Source organism: Silurus meridionalis, chromosome 9 (assembly GCF_014805685.1).
Source record: "Silurus meridionalis isolate SWU-2019-XX chromosome 9, ASM1480568v1, whole genome shotgun sequence".
Lineage (NCBI taxonomy): Eukaryota > Metazoa > Chordata > Actinopteri > Siluriformes > Siluridae > Silurus > Silurus meridionalis.
In genome coordinates this window covers 26,933,038-26,960,157 of record NC_060892.1, presented here as the reverse complement: position 1 = coordinate 26,960,157, position 27,120 = coordinate 26,933,038, and the positions used below count along the sequence as shown (strand labels likewise).

The 27,120-nt window shown below is 38.7% G+C and overlaps 1 protein-coding gene and 3 pseudogenes across 1 annotated transcript; all 4 read right to left on the bottom strand.

Annotated features, from left to right (window-relative positions):
- Positions 1–3,613: 3,613 nt before the first annotated feature.
- LOC124391292 lies at positions 3,614–4,090 on the bottom strand (annotated as a pseudogene).
- Positions 4,091–4,525: 435 nt separating this feature from the next.
- Positions 4,526–5,003, bottom strand: LOC124390951 (histone H4). Its single transcript, XM_046857085.1, has one exon. It carries the CDS (start codon positions 4,885–4,887, stop codon positions 4,576–4,578), a length of 312 nt encoding a protein of 103 aa, XP_046713041.1. The 5' UTR covers positions 4,888–5,003; the 3' UTR covers positions 4,526–4,575.
- An 8,674-nt stretch (positions 5,004–13,677) lies between these two features.
- LOC124390952 lies at positions 13,678–14,874 on the bottom strand (annotated as a pseudogene).
- A 276-nt stretch (positions 14,875–15,150) lies between these two features.
- Positions 15,151–26,066, bottom strand: LOC124391708 (annotated as a pseudogene).
- Between the last annotated feature and the right edge of the window lie 1,054 nt (positions 26,067–27,120).

Here is a 27,120-nt window from a genome sequence, read left to right as displayed (position 1 = left end):
TGGCCCTGATGTAAAACACTGTTCTGCTACTGTAGCTCTAATGCTAATTATGTAGTGCTGATATGACTCTAATTCAAAGTACAGTGTGCTACTATGGCTCTCATTCACATGATGGTGTGCTGCTAGGGACCCCAGCCCTGATGTGGCTACAGGGCCCTGGTGTGAAACACTATACTGCTACTATAGCTCTAATGCTAACTGTGTTTCACATCAGGGCCCTAGCAGCACAACATAGGTAGCATTAGAGCTACAGTAGCAGAACAATGTTGTGCTACTATGGCTCTAATTCAAATCATGTTGTGCTACTATGACTCTAATTCAAATTATGTTGTGCTGCTAGGGCCCTGATGTGAAACACTGTGCTACTATAGCTCTAATGCTAACTGTGTTTCACATCAGGGCCTAGCAGCACAACATAGTTAGCATTAGAGCTATAGTAGCAGAACAATGTTGTGCTACTATGGCTTTAATACAAATTATGTTGTGCTGCTAGGGCCCTGATGTGAAACACCGTACTGCTACTATAGCCCTAATGCTAATTATGTAGTGCTGCTATGACTATAATTCAAATTATGTTGGCAAACTATAACTCTAATTTAAATCATGTTGTGCTACTATGGCTCTAATTTAAAATATGTTGTGCCTCTAGGGCCCTGATGTGAAACACTGTGCTGCTACTGTAGCCCTAATGCTAATTAGGTAATGCCGATATGACTCAATACAAATCATGTGGGCCAACTATGGCTCTAATTTAAAATATGTTGTGCTGCTAGGGCCTGATGTGAAACACTGTGCTGCTACTATAGCTCTAATGCTAATTATGTAGTGCTGCTATGACTCTAATTCAAATTATGTTGGCCAACTATGGCTCTAATTAAAATTATGTTGTGCTGCTAGGGCCTGATGTGGAACACTGTGCTGCTACTATAGCCCTAATGCTAATTATGTTGTGCTGCTAGGCCCTGATGTGAAACACCATTAGCATTAGAGCTACTGTAGCAGAACAAGTTGTGCTACTATGACTTTAATTCAAATTGTGTTGTGCTGCTAGGGCCTGATGTGGAACACTGTGCTGCTACTATAGCTCTAATGCTAATTATGTGTGCTACTATGACTCTAATCCAAATGATCTTGGCCAACTATGGCTCTAAGTCAAATGATGCTCTGCTACTATGGCTCTAATTCAAATTATGTTGTGCTAGGGCCCTGATGTGAAACACTGTTCTGCTACTGTAGCTCTAATGCTAATTATGTAGTACTGATATGACTCTAATTCAAATAATGTTGTGCTACTATGGCTCTCATTCAAATTATGTTGTGCTGCTAGGGACCCCAGCCCTGATGTGGCTACAGGGCCCTGGTGTGAAACACTATACTGCTACTATAGCTCTAATGCTAACTGTGTTTCACGTCAGGGCCCTAGCAGCACAACATACCTTGAGTTAGAGTCATAGTAGCACAACATTGTTCTGCTACTATGGCTCTAATGCTAACTATGTTGTGCTACTATGACTCTAATTCAAATTGTGTTGTGCTGCTAGGGCCTGATGTGAAACACTGTACTGCTACTATAGCTCTAATGCTAATTATGTAGTGCTGCTATGACTCTAATTCAAATTATGTTGGCCAACTATGACTCAATTTAAATCATGTTGTGCTACCATGGCTCTAATTTAAAATATGTTGTGCTCTAGGGCCCTGATGTAAAACACTGTGCTGCTACTATAGCCCTAATGCTAATTATGTAATGCCGATATGACTCAATACAAATCATGTGGCCAACTATGGCTCTAAGTTAATATATGTTGTGCCTCTAGGGCCCTGATGTGAAACACTGCTGCTACTATAGCTCTAATGCTAATTATGTAGTGCTGCTATGACTCTAAGTCAATTTATGTGGGCCAACTATGGCTCTAATTCAAATCATGTTGTGCTGCTAGGGCCTGATGTGGAACACTGTGCTGCTACTAGCTCTAATGCTAACTGTGTTTCACGTCAGGGCCCTAGCAGCACAACATAGGTAACATTAGAGCTACTGTAGCAGAACAAGTTGTGCTACTATGACTCTAATTCAAATTATGTTGTGCCTCTAGGGCCCTGATGTGAAACACTGTTCTGCTACTATGGCTCTAATTCAAATTATGTTGGCCAACTATGACTCTAATCCAAATGATCTTGGCCAACTATGGCTCTAAGTCAAATGATGCTCTGCTACTATGACTCTAATTCAAATCATGTTGTGCTGCTAGGGCCTGATGTGAAACACTGTTCTGCTACTGTAGCTCTAATGAGAATTATGTAGTACTGATATGACTCTAATTCAAATCATGTTGTGCTGCTAGGGCCCTGATGTGAAACACTGTGCTGCTACTATAGCCCTAATGCTAATTATGTTGTGCCTCTAGGGCCCTGATGTGAAACACTATACTGCTACTATAGCTCTAATGCTAACTGTGTTTCACGTCAGGGCCCTAGCAGCACAACATACCTTGAGTTAGAGTCATAGTAGCACAACAGTTAGCAGAACAATGTTGTGCTACTATGGCTCTAATGCTAACTATGTTGTGCTACTATGACTCTAATACAAATTATGTTGTGCTGCTAGGCCCTGATGTGAAACACTGTACTGCTACTATAGCTCTAATGCTAACTATGTTGTGCTACTATGGCTCTAATTCAAATTATGTTGGCCAACTATGGCTCTAATTCAAATCATGTTGTGCTACTATGACTTTAATTCAAATTGTGTTGTGCTGCTAGGGCCCTGATGTGGAACACTGTGCTACTATAGCTCTAATGCTAACTATGTTGTGCTACTATGGCTCTAAGTTAATATATGTTGTGCTGCTAGGGCCCTGATGTGAAACACTGTACTGCTACTATAGCTCTAATGCTAATTATGTAGTGCTGCTATGACTATAATTCAAATTATGTGTGCTACTATGACTCCAATTTAAATCATGTTGTGCTACCATGGCTCTAATTTAAAATATGTTGTGCCTCTAGGGCCTGATGTGAAACACTGTGCTACTATAGCCCTAATGCTAATTATGTAATGCCGATATGACTCAATACAAATCATGTGGCCAACTATGGCTCTAAGTTAATATATGTTGTGCTGCTAGGGCCTGATGTGAAACACTGTGCTGCTACTATAGCTCTAAGCTAATTATGTAGTGCTGCTATGACTCTAAGTCAATTTATGTGGGCCAACTATGGCTCTGAGTCAAATTATGTTGGCCAACTATGGCTCTAATTCAAATTGTGTTGTGCTGCTAGGGCCTGATGTGAAACACTGTGCTACTATGGTTCTAATTCAAATTATGTTGTGCCTCTAGGGCCCTGATGGGAAACACGGTTGTGCGACTGTGGCCCTAATTCAAAAGATGATGTGCAAATATAGCTCAAAATTAAATGATGTTGTGCTGTTCTGCAACTATAGCTCTCATGCTAATTAAGCAGTGCTGCCATGACTATACTTCAAATTATGCTGGACTACTGTAACTCTAATGCGAAGGTTTGATTACTTACCTCGTTATACAAAAGGTCATATTCAGCGGGCGGCGAGAATTGCTGCCCCCGCAAAGAAGACCGCTCTTTGTATGAAAAAATGGGTGGCTCTTAAAAGAGCCGTTGGTTTTTATCTTAAAGACGGCGAGTACACGCTTTACTTTGAGCTGGTGTACTTGGTGACAGCCTTTGTGCCCTCGGACACGGCATGCTTTGCAAGTTCACCGGGAAGCAACAGGCGCACGGCGGTCTGGATTTCCCTGGAAGTGATGGTGGACCGCTTGTTGTAGTGAGCGAGACGAGAAGACTCACCGGCGATGCGCTCGAAAATGTCGTTCACGAAGGAATTCATGATGCCCATCGCCTTAGAAGAGATGCCGGTATCAGGGTGCACCTGTTCAGAACCTTGTACACGTAGATAGCGTAGCTCTCCTTCCTTGACTTTCTGCGCTTCTTGCCTCCTTTGCCGGCCGTCTTCGTAACAGCCTTCTTGGAGCCCTTCTTGGGCGCGGTCTTTGCTGGATCAGTAGGCATAATGCTGCTTCTCGAGGAAACTGCGAGAGAATGGAAAAGAGCCGCCTCGCCGCCTCTCTATTTACAGACCTGCATTGTAATTACGTACAAGGGAAAGGAGTCGTATTATTGGTCACAAATCCAAACCTCGTCATACAAGGCTCCGCCCTCGTCCTATCCTCTCCCGTTCCCTCTCCCCCGCCCCTGAGCTACGCTTTGTTTCCCTGCCCGCCGTTTTGTGCGCGCACACGCAGAGACAAATATGAAGTATATGTGTATATATATATATATATATATATATATATATATATATAGTATATAAATATATAGACTTTGAGACAAAACTGTAGTGCTTGTGCAAGGTTTTACCTTATTAGAATTCATCTATAATTATTCCAAATTCTATTAGTCAGAGACTTAAAAAAATAGTTCTTTCCTCCCCTTCTTCGCCACACACACACACACACACTAAAAGAAACAATAGCTCATTTTGTAACATTTGGGTGGCTCTTAAAAGAGCCGTTGTGTTAACGTTATTTGGTAGGTAAGCGTTTAACCGCCGAAGCCGTAAAGAGTGCGTCCCTGGCGTTTCAGGGCATACACCACATCCATAGCGGTGACGGTCTTTCTCTTGGCATGCTCGGTGTATGTGACTGCATCGCGGATGACGTTCTCCAAGAACACCTTCAGTACACCACGAGTCTCCTCGTAGATCAGACCGGATATACGTTTAACACCACCACGGCGAGCCAGACGGCGGATAGCCGGCTTAGTGATACCCTGGATGTTATCGCGCAGAACCTTACGGTGGCGCTTAGCGCCTCCTTTGCCGAGTCCCTTGCCACCCTTTCCTCTTCCAGACATGGTGCTGCTCTCACAAAGTCAAGCTGCTCAATAAAGAAGCCCCGCGCAATGCCCGCCTATTTATTCTCTCTCCACAGGACCTACTTGAGAACAGGCGAGGGGGCGGACCTAAAACCAACGATCACACAAAAGAATGTCTTCAAAGCCACAGCCGTTAACATGCTTGAGTCTTGTACTTCCTCAGGCTTTTTGTGCACACAAACATAGTGATATATAAATAGTAATAGTCATGTGGTGGAATTGATGTAATTTGGTTTTTGCTCACAGCATGGTACACTCAATGCAGTTCAACACACAAATATTTGAATTGAGAATTATAATCAGAACTGTTTTGACTCAGTTGCAATTTTTATTCCAGTAGAAGTATAAATCAAATTGCAGTTCTTGTTGCATTAAGTAGGCTTATATCATCATGAGGAATGCAAAATATTGCACACACTATGCTTTCAGTTACTTACACACTGTGCCACTACTGACCAGAAAGGTGTAAACCTGATGGGGGACAAAATATTGAGCTACTGTACATATGCAATTAAAAGGTTTTCGCATATCCCAACTCATCTGGAAGCTGGGGTCAGAGCGCAGGGTCAGCCATGGTACGGCGCCCCTGGAGCTGATAGGGCTAAGTGCCTTGCTCAAGGGCTCAACAGTGGTAGCTTGGCAGTGCTGGGGCTTGAACCGCTGACCTTGTAACCCAGAGCCTTAACCACTGGACTACCACTGCCCTGCTCCCACCACTACCAGTAGTAGTAGTAGTAGTAGTAGTAGCGTTAATCTTGTACTATACTTTTCAACACACAAGAAATATAGCATGACTATTGTAGGAATGGCCCATGATTGTTATTAATATTAACAAGCATTATTCTTATTTCTATTAATGTGGTACTATTTGCATTAGCAGTAGTAGCAATAGTAGTAGTCGTATTAGTAGTAGAATTAGTAGAAGTAGTAGAAGTAGTAGTAGTAGTAGTCAGTTATCCATACATCTCTCACATAGGTCAGGAGATTATGGTAATATTTGCATCAAGCATCAGAATGAGTGAGCATTGTGTGTACCTACATGGGCTGTAGAACATTGAGTAAATATATGTATATTATTTATCCAATTCAATAGGACGAAGTTTTAGAGACAGATGATGCTGATGCAAATATGAGTGCAGGAACAGGAACTCACAAATCATTCGTGAACATCATTCCACCACAGCAGGAGCTGACAAGCTGAGCAAACCCAGTGCTCAATCTGCACTAGTGTCCAGAAGTATATGGACAGGGCCACACACTTTGTCTGTGAGTGTGTGCATCTTTTACCTATGCTGCAAAATATGCAGTAAGGTCTCTATGTATTTGGACAGTGTCACGCTGACTTGTACAAACTGTCAATCAAACTATTATGCTAGAACTTAGCGCATCACGACACATTTTTCTTGGTAACTGCTCCACTGTCACAAAGAGTGTGTATGCTCACTGAGTGCTCACCTGAATAGGAAATGCAGTGTATGCTATATATCTCTGTTTATATTTCCTAATAACATACCATGTAGTGTAGACAGGCATCATTGATAAAGTGAACAATTCCTTTGACTTGACTTGATTCCTTTGAATCAACAAAAGGTAGAGAGGAATGTGCACTTTCTAGATTTGGTCACACAATAGCAGTCAAGACCGATGCAGAACTACACACCATGCTGCCTTAAGCAATCATTATTATTATTTATGGTATTCATCAAACCCTATTCTTAACTCATTCCTCAACTTACTAAGAATAATTATTAGGATCATGGTTGGTAGTACTAGTAGTAGTAGTTAAAAGTAGTTTAAAAAAAAAAGAACAAAAACACTTCATACTAGTGTTTAAGAGTATACAGGGATATTCCTAATAAAGGCAGAGGTCGGTGGAGGTTATAGAGCTTGACTGCCATCGTGTGGCAATGTTTACATGTGGCAGAAAAATGTACATTAAAGAAATTGATGCTCACATCATTTTGTGTGATTATTGTGTATGGAACAGCCATTTACTCTAGGGTTTCGCATTAATAGTTTGAGATGAGATCAGAACAAACAAACAAACAAACAAACAAACAAACAAACAAACAAACAAACAACATACACGAATACAGCCTTAAAGAAATAGACCAAAAACACTTTATACTAGTGTTTAAGATTTGCTAGATTTGGTCACACAATAGCAGTCAAGATCGATGCAGAACTACACACCATGCTGCCTTAAGCAATCATTATTATTATGGTATTCATCAAACCCTATTCTTAACTCATTCCTCAACTTACTAAGAATAATTATTAGGATCATGGTTGGTAGTACTAGTAGTAGTAGTTAAAAGTAGTTTAAAAAAAAAGAACAAAAACACTTCATACTAGTGTTTAAGAGTATACAGGGATATTCCTAATAAAGGCAGAGGTCGGTGGACGTTATAGAGCTTGACTGCCATCGTGTGGCAATGTTTACATGTGGCAGAAAAATGTACATTAAAGAAATTGATGCTCACATCATTTTGTGTGATTATTGTGTATGGAACAGCCATTTACTCTAGGGTTTCGCATTAATAGTTTGAGATGAGATCAGAACAAACAAACAAACAAACAAACAAACAAACAAACAACATACACGAATACAGCCTTAAAGAAATAGACCAAAAACACTTTATACTAGTGTTTAAGATTGCTAGATTTGGTCACACAATAGCAGTCAAGATCGATGCAGAACTACACACCATGCTGCCTTAAGCAATCATTATTATTATTTATGGTATTCATCAAACTCTATTCTTAACTCATTCCTCAACTTACTAAGAATAATTATTAGGATCATGGTTGTTAGTAGTAGTAGTAGTAGTAGTAGTAGAAGAATTAGGTCTGAGATGAGATCAGAACAAACAAACAAACAACATACACGAATAACACTTTAAAAAAAAAAATGACCATAAACACTTCATACTAGTGTTTAAGGGTATACAGTATACAAACAAACAAAACTTAAACAAAAAAAAAATACAATAAAATTAAAAAAAAAAAAAAAAAAAAGACCAAAAACACTTCATACTAGTGTTTAAGGGTATACAAGGATATTCCTAATAAAGGCAGAGGTCGGTGGACGTTGTAGAGCTTGACTGCCATCGTGTGGCAATGTTTACATGTTGCAGAAAAATGTACATTAAAGAAATTGATGCTCACATCATTTTGTTTGATTATTGTGTATGGATCAGAACAAACAAACAAACAAACAAACAAACAACACACACGAATACAGCCTTAAAGAAATAGACCAAAAACACTTCATACTAGTGTTTAAGATTTCTAGATTTGGTCACACAATAGCAGTCAAGATCAATGCAGAACTACACACCATGCTGCCTTAAGCAATCATTATTATTATTTATGGTATTCATCAAACCCTATTCTTAACTCATTCCTCAACTTACTAAGAATAATTATTAGGATCATGGTTGTTAGTAGTAGTAGTAGTAGTAGTAGTAGTAGTAGTAGTAGTAGATGTAGTAGAAGAATTAGGTCTGAGATGAGATCAGAACAAACAAACAAACAACATACACGAATAACACTTCATACTAGTGTTTAAGGGTATACAGTATACAAACAAACAAAGAAACAAACAACATACACAAGCAAAACTTAAACAAAAAAAAATAAACAATAAAATTAAAAAAAATAATAAAATTTTAAAAAGACCAAAAACACTTCATACTAGTGTTTAAGGGTATACAGGGATATTCCTAATAAAGGCAGAGGTCGGTGGACGTTGTAGAGCTTGACTGCCATCGTGTGGCAATGTTTACATGTGGCAGAAAAATGTACATTAAAGAAATTGATGCTCACATCATTTTGTGTGATTATTGTGTATGGAACAGGCATTTACTCTAAGGTTTCGCATTAAAAGATTGAGATCAGATCAGAAAAAACAAACAAACAAACAAACACACACACAAACAAACAAACAACATTCACAAATAAAACCTTAAAAAAAATTTGACCAAAGAGAGTCAATAATGTCACATTAGATTAACATATGTCTCCCACTCTCTCTTTCTCTTTCTATCTCTCTCTCTCTTGGCATCAGCACACATCTCTGTAACTGGACCCTGGACTTGCTTGAACACCTTCACCTACTCCAGTCCCACACTCAGGGATGCGTATTGTACCCTTACTTATATTCACTTTTCCACTAATGAGTGCTTACCTGCCTAGGCCTTAGAAAGCATCATCAAGTTTGCTGATGACACCATGAATGGTAGGCCTGATCAGAGGTAAAGATGAGACTGCTTTCAGGAAGGAGATCCAGCGCCTAGTAATTCACACCAACAGAGATGTTGTGGAGTGTGAATTCAGCCTCAAGTTACTTCAAGTCCTTACCTTCGAGGATCTCACCTGGTCACTGAACTCTTCTCTCTACTTCGCACACCCATGACTTCAGTACCACTCATAATACATCACTTCAATACCAGAAACTTTTTAAATGCGTTTCTTGCACATCCTTTCTGAACTGCTGCTATATTGCTCCTTTGCAGAACACTTTTTCTTTTTGTTTACATTTTTGCTACTCTTCAATTTTGTTCAAATTGTCTTGTCACAACAGGTTAACTGGCGGAGCTATTATGTGTTTTATGGATTGTCCTGCACTGACTTGTGTTGTCTTGCACTGTCTTGTGTTGTCTTTGCACTGTTTGCACCAGGTTGCACACATGCACTTTATGTGGCAAGGACACTTACCAGCCCTGTGTGTTCTGTTTCTGGAATTGTTGTTTAATGTAGCATCAGGGCTGGGATGTGAAGGGTCCGTTGTCTCATTTCACTGTGTACTGCATCAGCTATATATGGTTGAAATGACAATAAAAGCTTCTTGACCTGACCTCTTGACTTGTCTCAACAACGCCTGTGATTGCTGAGGACACTTTAAAAGTCCTGTCTGTGCTACAGGATACTGGAGAACTTCTACAGCTGTACCATTTCTGTGTGGTACAGCAACTGCACTGCTCCAGGCCCTAAAAAATAAAATGGAAAATGAAAATCTCCCAATGAATCATTGGCACTCAGCTCCCCATCCTGGAGAACATTCACACGAAACACTGTCTGGAAAGGTTTCGCATTAATAGTTTGAGATGAGATCAGAACAAACAAACAAACAAACAAACAAACAAACAAACAACATACACGAATACAGCCTTAAAGAAATAGACCAAAAACACTTTATACTAGTGTTTAAGATTGCTAGATTTGGTCACACAATAGCAGTCAAGATCGATGCAGAACTACACACCATGCTGCCTTAAGCAATCATTATTATTATTTATGGTATTCATCAAACTCTATTCTTAACTCATTCCTCAACTTACTAAGAATAATTATTAGGATCATGGTTGTTAGTAGTAGTAGTAGTAGTAGTAGTAGTAGTAGAAGAATTAGGTCTGACCATAAACACTTCATACTAGTGTTTAAGGGTATACAGTATACAAACAAACAAAGAAACAAACAACATACACAAACAAAACTTAAACAAAAAAAAATACAATAAAATTTAAAAATAATAAAATTTAAAAGACCAAAACACTTCATACTAGTGTTTAAGGGTATACAAGGATATTCCTAATAAAGGCAGAGGTCGGTGGACGTTGTAGAGCTTGACTGCCATCGTGTGGCAATGTTTACATGTTGCAGAAAAATGTACATTAAAGAAATTGATGCTCACATCATTTTGTTTGATTATTGTGTATGGATCAGAACAAACAAACAAACAAACAAACAAACAAACAACACACACAAATACAGCCTTAAAGAAATAGACCAAAAACACTTCATACTAGTGCTTAAGATCTGTAGATTTGGTCACACAATAGCAGTCAAGATCAATGCAGAACTACACACCATGCTGCCTTAAGCAATCATTATTATTATTTATGGTATTCATCAAACCCTATTCTTAACTCATTCCTCAACTTACTAAGAATAATTATTAGGATCATGGTTGTTAGTAGTAGTAGTAGTAGTAGTAGTAGTAGTAGTAGTAGATGTAGTAGAAGAATTAGGTCTGAGATGAGATCACAACAAACAAACAAACAACATACACGAATAACACTTCATACTAGTGTTTAAGGGTATACAGTATACAAACAAACAAAGAAACAAACAACATACACAAGCAAAACTTAAACAAAAAAAAATAAACAATAAAATTAAAAAAATAATAAAATTTAAAAAAGACCAAAAACACTTCATACTAGTGTTTAAGGGTATACAGGGATATTCCTAATAAAGGCAGAGGTCGGTGGACGTTGTAGAGCTTGACTGCCATCGTGTGGCAATGTTTACATGTGGCAGAAAAATGTACATTAAAGAAATTGATGCTCACATCATTTTGTGTGATTATTGTGTATGGAACAGGCATTTACTCTAAGGTTTCGCATTAAAAGATTGAGATCAGATCAGAACAAACAAACAAACAAACACACACACACAAACAAACAAACAACATTCACAAATAAAACCTTAAAAAAAATTTGACCAAAGAGAGTCAATAATGTCACATTAGATTAACATATGTCTCCCACTCTCTCTCTTTCTCTTTCTCTTTCTATCTCTCTCTCTCTCTCTCTCTCTTGGCATCAGCACACATCTCTGTAACTGGACCCTGGACTTGCTTGAACACCTTCACCTACTCCAGTCCCACACTCAGGGATGCGTATTGTACCCTTACTTATATTCACTTTTCCACTAATGAGTGCTTACCTGCCTAGGCCTTAGAAAGCATCATCAAGTTTGCTGATGACACCATGAATGGTAGGCCTGATCAGAGGTAAAGATGAGACTGCTTTCAGGAAGGAGATCCAGCGCCTAGTAATTCACACCAACAGAGATGTTGTGGAGTGTGAATTCAGCCTCAAGTTACTTCAAGTCCTTACCTTCGAGGATCTCACCTGGTCACTGAACTCTTCTCTCTACTTCGCACACCCATGACTTCAGTACCACTCATAATACATCACTTCAATACCAGAAACTTTTTAAATGCGTTTCTTGCACATCCTTTCTGAACTGCTGCTATATTGCTCCTTTGCAGAACACTTTTTCTTTTTGTTTACATTTTTGCTACTCTTCAATTTTGTTCAAATTGTCTTGTCACAACAGGTTAACTGGCGGAGCTATTATGTGTTTTATGGATTGTCCTGCACTGACTTGTGTTGTCTTGCACTGTCTTGTGTTGTCTTGCACTGTTTGCACCAGGTTGCACACATGCACTTTATGTGGCAAGGACACTTACCAGCCCTGTGTGTTCTGTTTCTGGAATTGTTGTTTAATGTAGCATCAGGGCTGGGATGTGAAGGGTCCGTTGTCTCATTTCACTGTGTACTGCATCAGCTATATATGGTTGAAATGACAATAAAAGCTTCTTGACCTGACCTCTTGACTTGTCTCAACAACGCCTGTGATTGCTGAGGACACTTTAAAAGTCCTGTCTGTGCTACAGGATACTGGAGAACTTCTACAGCTGTACCATTTCTGTGTGGTACAGCAACTGCACTGCTCCAGGCCCTAAAAAATAAAATGGAAAATGAAAATCTCCCAATGAATCATTGGCACTCAGCTCCCCATCCTGGAGAACATTCACACGAAACACTGTCTGGAAAGGGCGCAGCAGTTGTCTGTGCAGAGCTCACAAGATCATCAAGGCCCCCTCACATCCCAGTCACAAACTGTTTAACCTCCATCCATCAAGATCGAGATACAGAAACATACGCACCAGAACCAGCAGGCTCAGGGACAGCTTTATTTCCATCCACCATCACCACACTGAACTCTACACTACACCCTTAGATCACTGTATAAGCACTGTATATGTAAATGTTACATATTGTTTTTTGTATACTCCGCATTCTCTACACATATTGTGCCTCACTTCCATCTGCACTACTATTATATTTATGTGTATCTGTATATACCTTACTGTACATTCTGCCACATTCATGTATATACAGATATATATATATATATATATATATATATATATATATATATATATATATATATATATATATATATATATATATATACATGTATCTTGCACAATGACAATAAAGTCAACAATAAATCTAATCTAAAATATAATATAAAATTCCACTAGTGTCCATGAGTACTTGGAGAGGGCCACTATTCATTCATTTCATTGTGTTGCTCTTGGTATTGCACATTTTCCCACACAAATACATATAAACATATATATATATATATATATATATATATATATGTGTGTGTGTGTGTGTGTGTGTGTGTGTGTGTGTGTGGTCAGGTTTGGACTTATATGCACAGGGACACGACACCGAAAGAGAACATACATATAGTGCTTTAGATTCATGTTATGTCAAATTGTTCCTAACGCATAAAAACCATGTTTAAATGGTCAGAATCGTAGTCAGCATACTAAAGTTATATGTGAGAGAATTAATACTATGATGAATGCAATTGATTGGTTTTTGGTTTGTTTGTCTCCCTTAGAATACAAACGAGAACACGAGAATGGGAAGTGACACTTTGGCCACAAGATGGCAGTCACGCTCCGTGCAGAACAGCAAGCGACCTTCTTTTTGCATTTATTATTACTACTACTGTCGCCAAGTATTAAAATAATCTATAATAAAATACACAAAATGCTCAGCGACAGAGCCACAAAATCAGGTTTCCTGAACGCTCCATTCTTCTAAACTAGACACTATATAATCATTTGTTTAAAACAACCACGGTATAGACTTGCTCGTTTTACTGAGACAATGAGGTGGCTCTTAAAAGAGCCTTTGTATATACTGGACAGAGTTATTGTTTAAGCGCGCTCTCCGCGAATACGGCGGGCCAGCTGAATGTCCTTGGGCATGATGGTCACTCTCTTGGCGTGGATGGCGCACAGGTTGGTGTCCTCGAACAGGCCGACCAAGTATGCCTCGCTCGCCTCCTGCAAAGCCATCACAGCGGAGCTCTGGAAACGCAAGTCAGTCTTAAAGTCCTGAGCAATTTCTCTCACCAGGCGCTGGAAGGGCAGCTTGCGGATGAGCAGCTCAGTAGACTTCTGATAGCGACGGATCTCTCTCAAAGCCACGGTGCCGGGCCTGTAACGGTGAGGCTTCTTCACGCCGCCGGTAGCCGGAGCGCTCTTGCGAGCAGCCTTGGTGGCGAGCTGCTTCCTGGGCGCCTTGCCACCAGTGGATTTACGGGCAGTCTGCTTAGTTCTTGCCATAGCGTTGAGCTCTGCACTTCGCGGACGAAAAACAGAAAAACTAGCAAACGCTGGCTTTTTAAGCCTGAACGACGCCTCGCGTTCATTGGGCGTCTCGAAACCTCTCGTCTTGCATTGGATCGATCGCTAAACGTCACTCGACGATTATTGGCTTAGACCTAGTCAGCGCCATAGTTTGAACCCCCCCAACTTTCTAGAATGAATACAATGATATACACAAAGCATACACAAAGTAACAAACTTGCACTTTTGAGTCAAAGTGGGTGGCTCTTAAAAGAGCCTTTGTATATACTGGACAGAGTTATTGTTTAAGCGCGCTCTCCGCGAATACGGCGGGCCAGCTGAATGTCCTTGGGCATGATGGTCACTCTCTTGGCGTGGATGGCGCACAGGTTGGTGTCCTCGAACAGGCCGACCAAGTATGCCTCGCTCGCCTCCTGCAAAGCCATCACAGCGGAGCTCTGGAAACGCAAGTCAGTCTTAAAGTCCTGAGCAATTTCTCTCACCAGGCGCTGGAAGGGCAGCTTGCGGATGAGCAGCTCAGTAGACTTCTGATAGCGACGGATCTCTCTCAAAGCCACGGTGCCGGGCCTGTAACGGTGAGGCTTCTTCACGCCGCCGGTAGCCGGAGCGCTCTTGCGAGCAGCCTTGGTGGCGAGCTGCTTCCTGGGCGCCTTGCCACCAGTGGATTTACGGGCAGTCTGCTTAGTTCTTGCCATAGCGTTGAGCTCTGCACTTCGCGGACGAAAAACAGAAAAACTAGCAAACGCTGGCTTTTTAAGCCTGAACGACGCCTCGCGTTCATTGGGCGTCTCGAAACCTCTCGTCTTGCATTGGATCGATCGCTATCGTCACTCGACGATTATTGGCTTAGACCTAGTCAGCGCCATAGTTTGAACCCCCCCAACTTTCTAGAATGAATACAATGATATACACAAAGCATACACAAAGTAACAAACTTGCACTTTTTGAGTCAAAGTGGGTGGCTCTTAAAAGAGCCTTTGGGTACTGACAAACACAGCATTGGACTTTACTTGGTCTTGACAGCCTTCTCAGTCTTCTTAGGCAGAAGTACAGCCTGAATATTAGGCAGCACACCACCCTGAGCGATGGTCACTCCGCCGAGCAGTTTGTTCAGCTCCTCATCGTTACGCACGGCGAGTTGCAAGTGTCGGGGAATGATACGAGTCTTCTTGTTATCACGGGCAGCGTTGCCAGCCAACTCCAGAATCTCAGCGGTCAGATACTCCAGCACAGCCGCCAGGTAAACGGGAGCGCCGGCACCGACGCGCTCAGCGTAGTTGCCTTTACGCAGAAGCCTGTGCACACGGCCTACAGGAAACTGCAGTCCTGCCCTGGATGAGCGAGTCTTGGCCTTGGCCCTGGCTTTGCCACCGGTTTTGCTTTTTTAAATTACTTTATTGAATAAATCAAATCCACAATATATACATCTTGTATCACATAAGACAATGGAACATTTCCAGTATATATGTAAACAGTGAGAAATAGTGTTGACATGCAAAACAATTTGACAAGTGAGTACATACTAGGAAAAATAATATCATCATATCATTTCATACACAAATCTTAACATGAAAGGGGAGAAAAAGTATAAACAATCTTAAATTACAAAAACTTAATAGTCTTTCAGGCCCCTCGTGAGCACACATTTTTTACATTACAGGTGAGTGTCTCTGTATATATATATATATATATATATATATATATATATATATATATATATATATATATATATATATATATATATATACAGGAGTGCAGAATTATTAGGTGTTGTATTTTTGAGGATTAATTTTATTTGAGGATTTAATTTGAACAACAACCATGTTCTCAATGAACACAAAAAACTCATATCAAAGCTGAATATTTTTGGAAGTAGTTTTTAGTTTTAGCTATTTTAGGGGGATATCTGTGTGTGCAGGTGACTATTACTGTGCATAATTATTAGGCAACTTAACAAAAAACAAATTCATACCCATTTCAATTATTTATTTTACCAGTGAAACCAATATAACATCTCAACATTCACAAATATACATTTCTGACATTCAAAACCAAACAAAACAAATCAGTGACCAATATAGCCACCTTTCTTTGCAAGGACACTCAAAAGCCTGCCATCCATGGATTCTGTCAGTGTTTTGATCTGTTCACCATCAACATTGCGTGCAGCAGCAACCACAGCCTCCCAGACACTGTTCAGAGAGGTGTACTGTTTTCCTCCTTGTAAATCGCACATTTGATGATGGACCACAGGTTCTCAATGGGGTTCAGATCAGGTGAACAAGGAGGCCATATCATTAGATTTTCTTCTTTTATACCCTTTCTTGCCAGCCACGCTGTGGAGTACTTGGACGTGTGTGATGGAGCATTGTCCTGCATGAAAATCATGTTTTTCTTGAAGGATGCAGACTTCTTCCTGTACCACTGCTTGAAGAAGGTGTCTTCCAGAAACTGGCAGTAGGACTGGGAGTTCAGCTTGACTCCATCCTCAACCCGAAAAGGCCCCACAAGCTCATCTTTGATGATACCAGCCCAAACCAGTACTCCACCTCCACCTTGCTGGCGCCTGAGTCGGACTGGAGCTCTCTGCCCTTTACCAATCCAGCCACGGGCCCATCCATCTGGCCCATCAAGACTCACTCATTTCATCAGTCCATAAAACCTTAGAAAATCAGTCTTGAGATATTTCTTGGCCCAGTCTTGACGTTTCAGCTTGTGTGTCTTGTTCAGTGGTGGTCGACTTTCTGCCTTTCTTACCTTGGCCATGTCTCTGAGTATTGCACACCTTGTGCTTTTGGGCACCCAGTGATGTTGCAGCTCTGAAATATGGCCAAACTGGTGGCAAGTGGCATCTTGGCAGCTGCACGCTTGACTTTTCTCAGTTCACGGGCAGTTATTTTGCGCCTTGGTTTTTCCACACGCTTCTTGCGACCCTGTTGACTATTTTGAATGAAACGCTTGATTGTTCGATGATCACGCTCAGAAGCTTGGCTATTTTAAGACTGCTGCATCCTCTGCAATATATCTCACTATTTTTGAATTTTCTGAGCCTGTCAAGTCCTTCTTTTGACCCATTTTGCCAAAGGAAAGGAAGTTGCCTAATAATTATGCACACCTGATATAGGGTGTTGATGTCATTAGACCACACCCCTTCTCATTACAGAGATGCACATCACCTAATATGCTTAATTGGTAGTAGGCTTTCCAGCCTATACAGCTTGGAGTAAGACAACATGCATAACGAGGATGATGTGGTCAAAATACTCATTTGCCTAATAATTCTGCACTCCCTGTATGTATATATGTATATATATGTGTATATATACACCTACGTACAAATCTATATACACATACCTATAAACATACATGAGTACATACCTATTCATATGTATCTATACTTTCCTCATTCACATGTTTAACAAGTACCAAGGATGTTTCATTCTAGTTCTTCTATCTATTGTCCTTTGTCTCTTTAATTCACACACAATCTGTTTAAAAACACTCTCAGCGAGAATATGGCACTGATTGATAATAATCATGCATCGTGTTTTCCATATTTTATAATTTACAATACATATCACCATCCAAAAGAATTCCTTTGTTTTTTTGTCCAGATCTTTTTCAAAAATGCCGTACCTAATAGTTTTCTCATTTATATGGATATTCAATCCAGTTTTCACGACTTTTTGCCATATCTCCTCTGAGCGTGGACAGTGTATAAGGAGGTGATCGACGGTTTCATCCTCAGTACATTCTTTAGTTGTTACAAAACAGCTCCATTTCACAACGCAGCGTACCGCTAGCCTGCCCACACTTATTAACCACGCCACATCACGCACATTTTCTGAGATATTTTGTGTATTAACGTTATAAATGCACTGTTCGCTTTCTGCCGTGTTAAGATACACTAGATTTTTTATACAGAGTTTTAATCATGTTAATATATCTTTCAGGAAACCCATAGTGTTCCATTGTTTTCCATAGGTATTCTCTTGATATTTGGTCAAATGCTTTTTTTTTTTGGTCTAAACCTACTATAAAGATTTTTTTATCTGGGGCATTTATAATTAGTTCTCTAAATGTACCCAAGTTATCCCACATATAACGACCTGTTTTTTTGTCCAGATCTTTTTCAAAAATGCCGTACCTAATAGTTTTCTCATTTATATGGATATTCAATCCAGTTTTCACGACTTTTTGCCATATCTCCTCTGAGCGTGGACAGTGTATAAGGAGGTGATCGACGGTTTCATCCTCAGTACAATTGTTTATAGGACATTCTTTAGTTGTTACAAAACAGCTCCATTTCACAACGCAGCGTACCGCTAGCCTGCCCACACTTATTAACCACGCCACATCACGCACATTTTCTGAGATATTTTGTGTATTAACGTTATAAATGCACTGTTCGCTTTCTGCCGTGTTAAGATATTTGTGTTTGTATAACCCGCCGTGTTCATGTTCAGTAATTTTTTTATAGATGTTTTTGCTGGATGAGTTTATCCAGTCTATATTTAAATGTTTATATTTAAATTTTTGATCCCCATATGTTAATTTATAGAATGGTACATTTTGTCTTCCTTTTCCCCTCTTTTTTAGCCAAGATTTCTTTTCCCCTATCCAATCGGCATCCCTGTTTATTGCCTGTGTTACGTTTTTACAGAAAGCTATTAATAATTTATTGCCGAGCTCAATTGCATTAAGGCCTCCTAGTTCCTTTGGTTTAAACAAAAGTGTTCTTGTCGTCACTTCTCTGTTATTTCCCCAGATAAATCTTACACAGATCTTATTCAGTTTTGTAATGCATTTTTTGCTGGGTGGAAAGATTGTAGCTAAAAATAAGAGTTTAGGTAAAATATATGTTTTAATTACTTGAATTCTAGTTTTATAATTAGATATTTTCCACATTTCGGTTTCAGATTTAATTTCCTCTTCTTTTCTTTTCCAATTGGTGTCAACACACTTACTGTTTTAATCACAATTCCTAGCAATTTAATCTCTTGTTTTACTTCTATATTTATTGGTGGAGCAGGGCCAGTATCCATCCAGAATGCCTCTGTCTTATTTTGATTTAGTTTGGCACCGGAGATCTTTTCGTATTCTCTGAATATTTTATTTATTCTATCCAACTCATTTTGGTTCTTTACAAAAACTGTTATATCATCGGCGTAAGCTGTAATTTTATTGGTTTTCCTGCTTTTCGTTTTTACTCCCTCTAGATTTGATTCTCTTTTAATCTTGTTTAAGAGCAGGCTAATCGCTATAACATACAGAGCCGCGCTTAAGGGACATCCCTGTTTTACACATCTATTTATCTCAAAATCCTCTGTTAACTGCCCATTTACATTTATTCGGACACTAGATTTTTTATACAGAGTTTTAATCATGTTAATATATCTTTCAGGAAACCCATAGTGTTCCATTGTTTTCCATAGGTATTCTCTTGATATTTGGTCAAATGCTTTTTTTTGGTCTAAACCTACTATAAAGATTTTTTATCTGGGGCATTTATAATTAGTTCTCTAAATGTACCCAAGTTATCCCACATATAACGACCTTTTATTGCCCAGGTCTGTTCTTTGTCTATTATTTTGTCTAAAGTGGAGTTCATTCTGTTCACTAGTTCCTTTGGTTTAAACAAAAGTGTTCTTGTCGTCACTTCTCTGTTATTTCCCCAGATAAATCTTACACAGATCTTATTCAGTTTTGTAATGCATTTTTTGCTGGGTGGAAAGATTGTAGCTAAAAATAAGAGTTTAGGTAAAATATATGTTTTAATTACTTGAATTCTAGTTTTATAATTAGATATTTTCCACATTTCGGTTTCAGATTTAATTTCCTCTTCTTTTCTTTTCCAATTGGTGTCAACACACTTACTGTTTTAATCACAATTCCTAGCAATTTAATCTCTTGTTTTACTTCTATATTTATTGGTGGAGCAGGGCCAGTATCCATCCAGAATGCCTCTGTCTTATTTTGATTTAGTTTGGCACCGGAGATCTCTTCGTATTCTCTGAATATTTTATTTATTCTATCCAACTCATTTTGGTTCTTTACAAAAACTGTTATATCATCGGCGTAAGCTGTAATTTTATTGGTTTTCCTGCTTTTCGTTTTTACTCCCTCTAGATTTGATTCTCTTTTAATCTTGTTTAAGAGCAGGCTAATCGCTATAACATACAGAGCCGCGCTTAAGGGACATCCCTGTTTTACACATCTATTTATCTCAAAATCCTCTGTTAACTGCCCATTTACATTTATTCGGACACTAGATTTTTTATACAGAGTTTTAATCATGTTAATATATCTTTCAGGAAACCCATAGTGTTCCATTGTTTTCCATAGGTATTCTCTTGATATTTGGTCAAATGCTTTTTTTTTTTGGTCTAAACCTACTATAAAGATTTTTTTATCTGGGGCATTTATAATTAGTTCTCTAAATGTACCCAAGTTATCCCACATATAACGACCTTTTATTGCCCAGGTCTGTTCTTTGTCTATTATTTTGTCTAAAGTGGAGTTCATTCTGTTCACTAGTACCTTAGCAAGGATTTTGTAGTCTATATTCATAAGAGTAATTTGTCTCCAGTTATCCAGTTCACATCTGTCTCCTTTCTTGTATATTAAAGTTATAATACTTTTGTACAAGGAATCGGGAAAAGTTCCCATTTGTATCCCTTCATTGTACATGTCAGTTAATATGTCTACTATTTCTGTCATACATGTTTTGTAGAGCTCTGCAGGTATCCCGTCAGGTCCGGGACTTTTTCCATCGTTTAGTTGTGAAATAGCGTCAATGACTTCTTGTGTCTTAACTGGATCCTCTAAGGGTAGTTGATCTGAGTCCTTCTGAACATTACAGGATCCCAAAAAAGTGTTAATTTGATCTGTTTCAATGTATATTTTTGATGTAGCTTTTAAGAATTTCCTCCGTATTAAGCCTCTTTTATCTTTTTCATTTTCGATAATGTTCCCGTCGCTATCCTTTATACCTTTAATTGAGTGACTGTCTCTACATTTCTTTAGGTGTCTTATAATGCTCTGTGGGTTTCCGGTAAATGTCGTATCGACACCAGCATGCAGCTGAGCTTTTTAAAGACTTGGTCATTAAATTGATTTAACTCCAATTTTATTTTATGTAAGTCTTCGTTGTCCTCGATGTTTTTTTATTTTCTTAGATTGTAATTCTACATATTGAGCCAAAAGCTGCCTATATTTCTTGTTATTTTGTTGATTAATTGTTTTGCATTTTTTTTAAGGTAGTCTGTTATTTGATTTTTAAATACTTCCCACATTTCTGAGTTTGTTTTTGTTAAAATCCTTAATTCGTCTAATCTCTTCCCTTAGTTAATTTACCACCTCACTGTTTTTGAGGCATGTTGTATTGAGTTTTCAAACCCTGCTCTGGACTTCAAGATCTAAAAGTATTCTTACACATACTGCCAAGTGATCAGATTTTAAAATGTATTCGGTTCTATATTGTATAACCTTTATTTTATTTGAAACGTATATCCTATCTATTCTCGTTTTTGAATTTTTCCCTAAAAGTATTTTTCATTTCGCATGTGTGGTTACTGTTTTTAGGACATTCCCTTCTCTACTTATGGTTGTTTTGTGTGATGGAATTTTGTCTTTTTCACTTGTAATTATGTTAAAGTCACCACATATTATGACATTATACCCAACATTTATAATTTCATATAGTTTATGAAAGACTTTTATTTTCCCAGCTCTATCTGGAGGAGTGTAGACATTGATTATTCTTAACTTTAGGTTTTTATACCAGCAGTCTACCAAAATAAGTCTACCAGTTATTATTTCCCGATGTAAAAAAACTTCTGCTTTCTCCCTAAAAAATATATCCACTCCATCAGCTCGATCTTTGCCTATAGATATAATTGTACTATCATTTCTCCATTTATTTTTTACACTATCGATATCCGGCTGACTAGTTTGTCTTAGTTCTTGTGCACAAATTATGTCACACTTTTTTCCCATAAGAGAGGTCATTTTACTTTCTCTATTCTTCATTGATTGTATTCCTCTTACGTTGATTGAAACGTAAACGAGAAAAGTAAAAACGAGACAACGTTCCTCCCGAACCCTGGTGCTACACTAAACAATAACATAAAGCTACAACACAACACAAAGCTACATACAGTGCATCGAGTGCAACCTAGTGCAAACAGTGCAGACAAAAAACAGTACAGACAGACAACACAAGACCAGACACAAAACCAAGATAGCGCTGACCAGTAAGCCTACCGAGGTCTTAAATAAATTAACTCCGTTGTCCGTTACTTTTTTAAATTAATACATTTTGGCTGAAGTGTAGCCTACAGCCTAACCTGTTTACAGCAGCAACGCATTGTAGGATTGGTGGATGCCAACCACTGTAAACACGAAGAAGACGCACTGTGGGCGTGTTTCCGCTTATTCGCGTATGTGCAGCAGTAATGGCGAGTCAAGGTGAGAGCAAGTTCAAGTTCAAGTTCAAGTTCAAGTTTAACTTAATTAATCCCGAATTTTTCCCATAAGAGAGGTCATTTTACTTTCTCTATTCTTCATTGATTGTATTCCTCTTACGTTGATTGAAGCGTAAGCGAGAAAAGTAAAACGAGACAACGTTCCTCCCGAACCCTGGTGCTACACTAAACAATAACATAAAGCTACAACACAACACAAAGCTACATACAGTGCATCGAGTGCAACCTAGTGCAAACAGTGCAGACAAAAAACAGTACAGACAGACAACACAAGACCAGACACAAAACCAAGATAGCGCTGACCAGTAAGCCTACCGAGGTCTTAAATAAATTAACTCCGTTGTCCGTTACTTTTTTAAATTAATACATTTTGGCTGAAGTGTAGCCTACAGCCTAACCTGTTTACAGCAGCAACGCATTGTAGGATTGGTGGATGCCAACCACTGTAAACACGAAGAAGACGCACTGTGGGCGTGTTTCCGCTTATTCGCGTATGTGCAGCAGTAATGGCGAGTCAAGGTGAGAGCAAGTTCAAGTTCAAGTTCAAGTTCAAGTTTAACTTAATTAATCCCCGAATGGAAATTTAGATGTCACAGCAGCACAACCATACAATGAATAAATTAAAACAACTTTAAAACAACATTCACAAACAACATAGAAACTTGTTCTCCAGTATCAAGTTACAAAGCATTGTAATTATATACAAAAACATAAATCCTAAAAAGTATGTCATCTTAAATAACACTGATTATACAACCTAATTGCCGTTGGGAAAAAAGACTTCCTATAACGCTCCCTGTAACAGCGTGGATGGATCAATCTTAAGCTGTAGGTACTCATAAAGTCACAAACTATTTCATTTAAAGTATGACAATCATGATTTATCATCGTATAGAGTTTCCCAATCATTCTATCCTGCATTATCACCTCAAAGGTGGGTAACACACTCCCTACGACAGAACCTGCCTTCTTTATTAGTTTATTTAACTTATTCTTCTCCTTTTCTAGCAGTTCCCCTCCCCAACTTGTGGCAGAGTACAATATCACAGATGAGACCACAGAGTCATAGAAGGTCTTAAGTAGTACATGACTTACACCAAAGGACCTCAGTCACCTTAACAAATGAATACGACTTTGATCTTTCTTATAAACATGCATCGTGTTGTCAGACCAATTGAGCTTATTATTCAAATATACACCCAAATACTTGTACGTTTTTACAATCTCAACTTCTGACTCTCTTATTTTTACTGGTACCACTTGCTGAGGAAAACTACTAAAATCAACTACAACTTCCTTTGTCTTACTTGCATTTAACCTAAGACCATTTTCTCACACCAGTCCAAAAACTCTTTAGTAGCTCCCTATATTCACTCTCATCATGGTCCGTTATACAGCCAACAATTGCAGAGTCGTCAGAAAATTTCTGAAGGTGACATGATTTAGAATTGTACTGAAAATCTGACGTATAAAAAGTAAACAAAAATGGAGCTAAAACCGTTCCTTGAGGGACTCCAGTGCTGCACCTCACTACTTGAGAGACACAGTCCTGCATCCTCACATACTGTGGTCTATTTGAAAGATAGTCAATTATCCAATTTACCATACCATGATGTACTCCAGCATTTTCCATCTTACTTTGCAATAGTGAGGGCTGAATAGTATTAAATGCACTAGAGAAGTCAAAGAAAGTAATCCTGACAGTACTGTCCGGGGTCTCTAAATGACTTAAAGATTTATGCAAGAGGTATATAAGTGCATCGTCAACCCCAACACCAGTTTTATAAGCAAACTGAAGTTTATCCACAGCACCACACAATACTGACTTTAAGTAATCTAGTACTAATCTCTCAAACACCTTCATTAACTGTGACGTTAAAGATATTGGTCTATAATGTGAGAACTCCTTGGGATTTATTAACTTGGGTACTGGTACTATGCATGATGTCTTCCATAAAACAGGTAATTTCTCCAAGCGCAGACTCAAATTAAAAATATAATGTACCACCCTACAAATCTGATCAGCACAGACTTTAAGGACTCTCGGATTAATGCCATCCGGACCTTGAGATTTATTTATCTTAATTCTCCTTAACCCATTTCTTACTTGTTCAACTGACATAGAAAAGCCAGGAATACACTCACAAATTGGAGAAATGGGAGAAATTGATGAGCTAATAGCTTGGGATAGAAAGATTGGAGATCTTTTGGTAAACTACTTTATGGAGATGTTCAAGATCATCATTAGACCCAGCATCAAATCTATTAAAAAATAAATTTAATCCATCTACCCATGTCTGACCACCTGGGACAATATACCTTCTTACTTTATTTTCATGTCCAGACATCATATTTAGATCTTTCCAAACCCCTCTCACATTCTTTTGTTGTAGTTTCTGTTCCATTTTTAACTTATAACTCTCTTTCCCCTCTCTAACCTTAACTTTCAATAACCTCTGTACTCTCTTTTGCTCATCCTTATCACCCACTAGAAAGGCCCTCTTTTTCTCGTTTAATAATACTTTTAACTCAGAGGTAACCCAAGGCTTATTGTTTGAATAACATTTAATCTTTTTAGTAGGTACTGTGTTTTCAACACAGAAGTTAATATAGTCTGTAATACATTCAGTTAGACTATCAATGTCCTCCTCATGTGATTTGCACAGAACCTCCCAATCAGTTGTTTCAAAACAGTCCATTAATGCTTCATAAGATGAATCAGACCATTTCTGAACTGTTCTTATTACTGGCGGTTGCTTCCTCACAACCGGCACATAAACAGACCTAATGTAAACAAGGTTATGATCCGATCGTCCCAATGGAGGAAGCGGTGAGGATTTATAGGCTTCTTTCACATTTGCATAAAACAAGTCCAATATTTTATTGTCTCTCGTATCACAGTCCACATACTGGGTAAACGTGGGGAGAATATTTTGTAGAGATGCTTTGTTAAAATCACCAGAGATAGTAATCAATGATTGAGGATATTTTAGCTGCATCCTGGCTGTAACAGTATTAATATGTTCACAAGCATTCGTCACATTGGCCGAAGGAGGGATATACACCGTTATTGCTATCACGTAAGAAAATTCTCTTGGCAAGTAATACGGCCTCAGACCCACCACAAGTAGTTCAATATCCTTATTGCACAGTTTTTCTTTAACCGTGATATGACTCGGATTGCACCAGCGTTCATTAACAAACAGTGCCAGCCCTCCTCCCTTCCTCTTACCCGTCTCCAAAGCACACCTGTCCGCTCGCACAAGATGAAAACAATCCAGTTTTGCAACAGAATCCGGCGTTCTCTCATTCAACCAAGTCTCCGTAAAACACATAAAACTGCACTCACGATACTCCCGTTGCATCTTTGTTAGTGCCGTAAGCTCCTCCATTTTGTTCCCAAGCGACCGGACATTTCCCATGATAACCACAGGTAAAATGGTTTATGTCTTCTTTTCTTCATTCGGTGCTTTACTCCAGCTCTACACCCTCTTCTCCTCCTCTTTAGTTCCATAGGAATCTCCATTCTAAGTACAGATGACATCGCTGTATGTTGAAATGCTAATAGTTGTTCTTTTGAATAAATGATGGAGCTAAAGTTTGGTGCTCCCAAACTGTCCCCAGAGTTCCAATTAAGAACACCGAAATAAAAATAATCACAATCCAATGCTTCTTAATACTCTCAAGCTTGGGTCCACACTTAAACGCATTCTTCAGACATCGATAAAAAAAATTAAGAAGATTTAAAAAATAAAATAGGTTAAAAACATTCAGAGCTGCTGCAACAGGCTGCCACAAGCACGGCGCCATCTTTATGACGAGAGCAAGGTGAGTTTCTCAAAGTGGTAATATGCTCATTATTTCACTTTAGTTGAGCATGAAGACAAAAACTTTTTAGTCAAATATAAGCTGTGTCTTTCTGGTTAGAAGGTCGTATCTACTGCGACAGCAGCAACTCCAATCTGTCGAAGGACCTCTAGAAACTACATGCCTCGACGAAGCTAGAAGCTAACCCGGTGTTATGTTGTACATTGTTGATAGATTTCATACTTAAGCTGTGAAAGGAACATTTTGATGCTAAATCATAAATGATTTAGCATCACACACCAAAACATAGGATGTTCATCCGGGGAACAGAACCTTTGACACAAACTGCAAATGAAAAGATAAAGACAAACAAAAACATACAGATTCCATTTCATTCTTTCCCTACATACATATAATCCTTCATCATCACCACTCCAATCGAGGCCTTTATGGCCTGTCTTACCATCGTCATCAAACATGGCAACATACAAAGTATAATTCCAACAATCAATAAAAGAATCATTCCTAAAACAAAATAGTGTTCAACACTTGTAAACAAACTCTTAATCTTCTCAAAAAAACTTTGTTCAGCAGTTGTTTCACGTTCTCCAAGACATCATGAGACATTTATTTCTCAGTGCTTGTTCAGTATGTCTATTAGCAGTATTA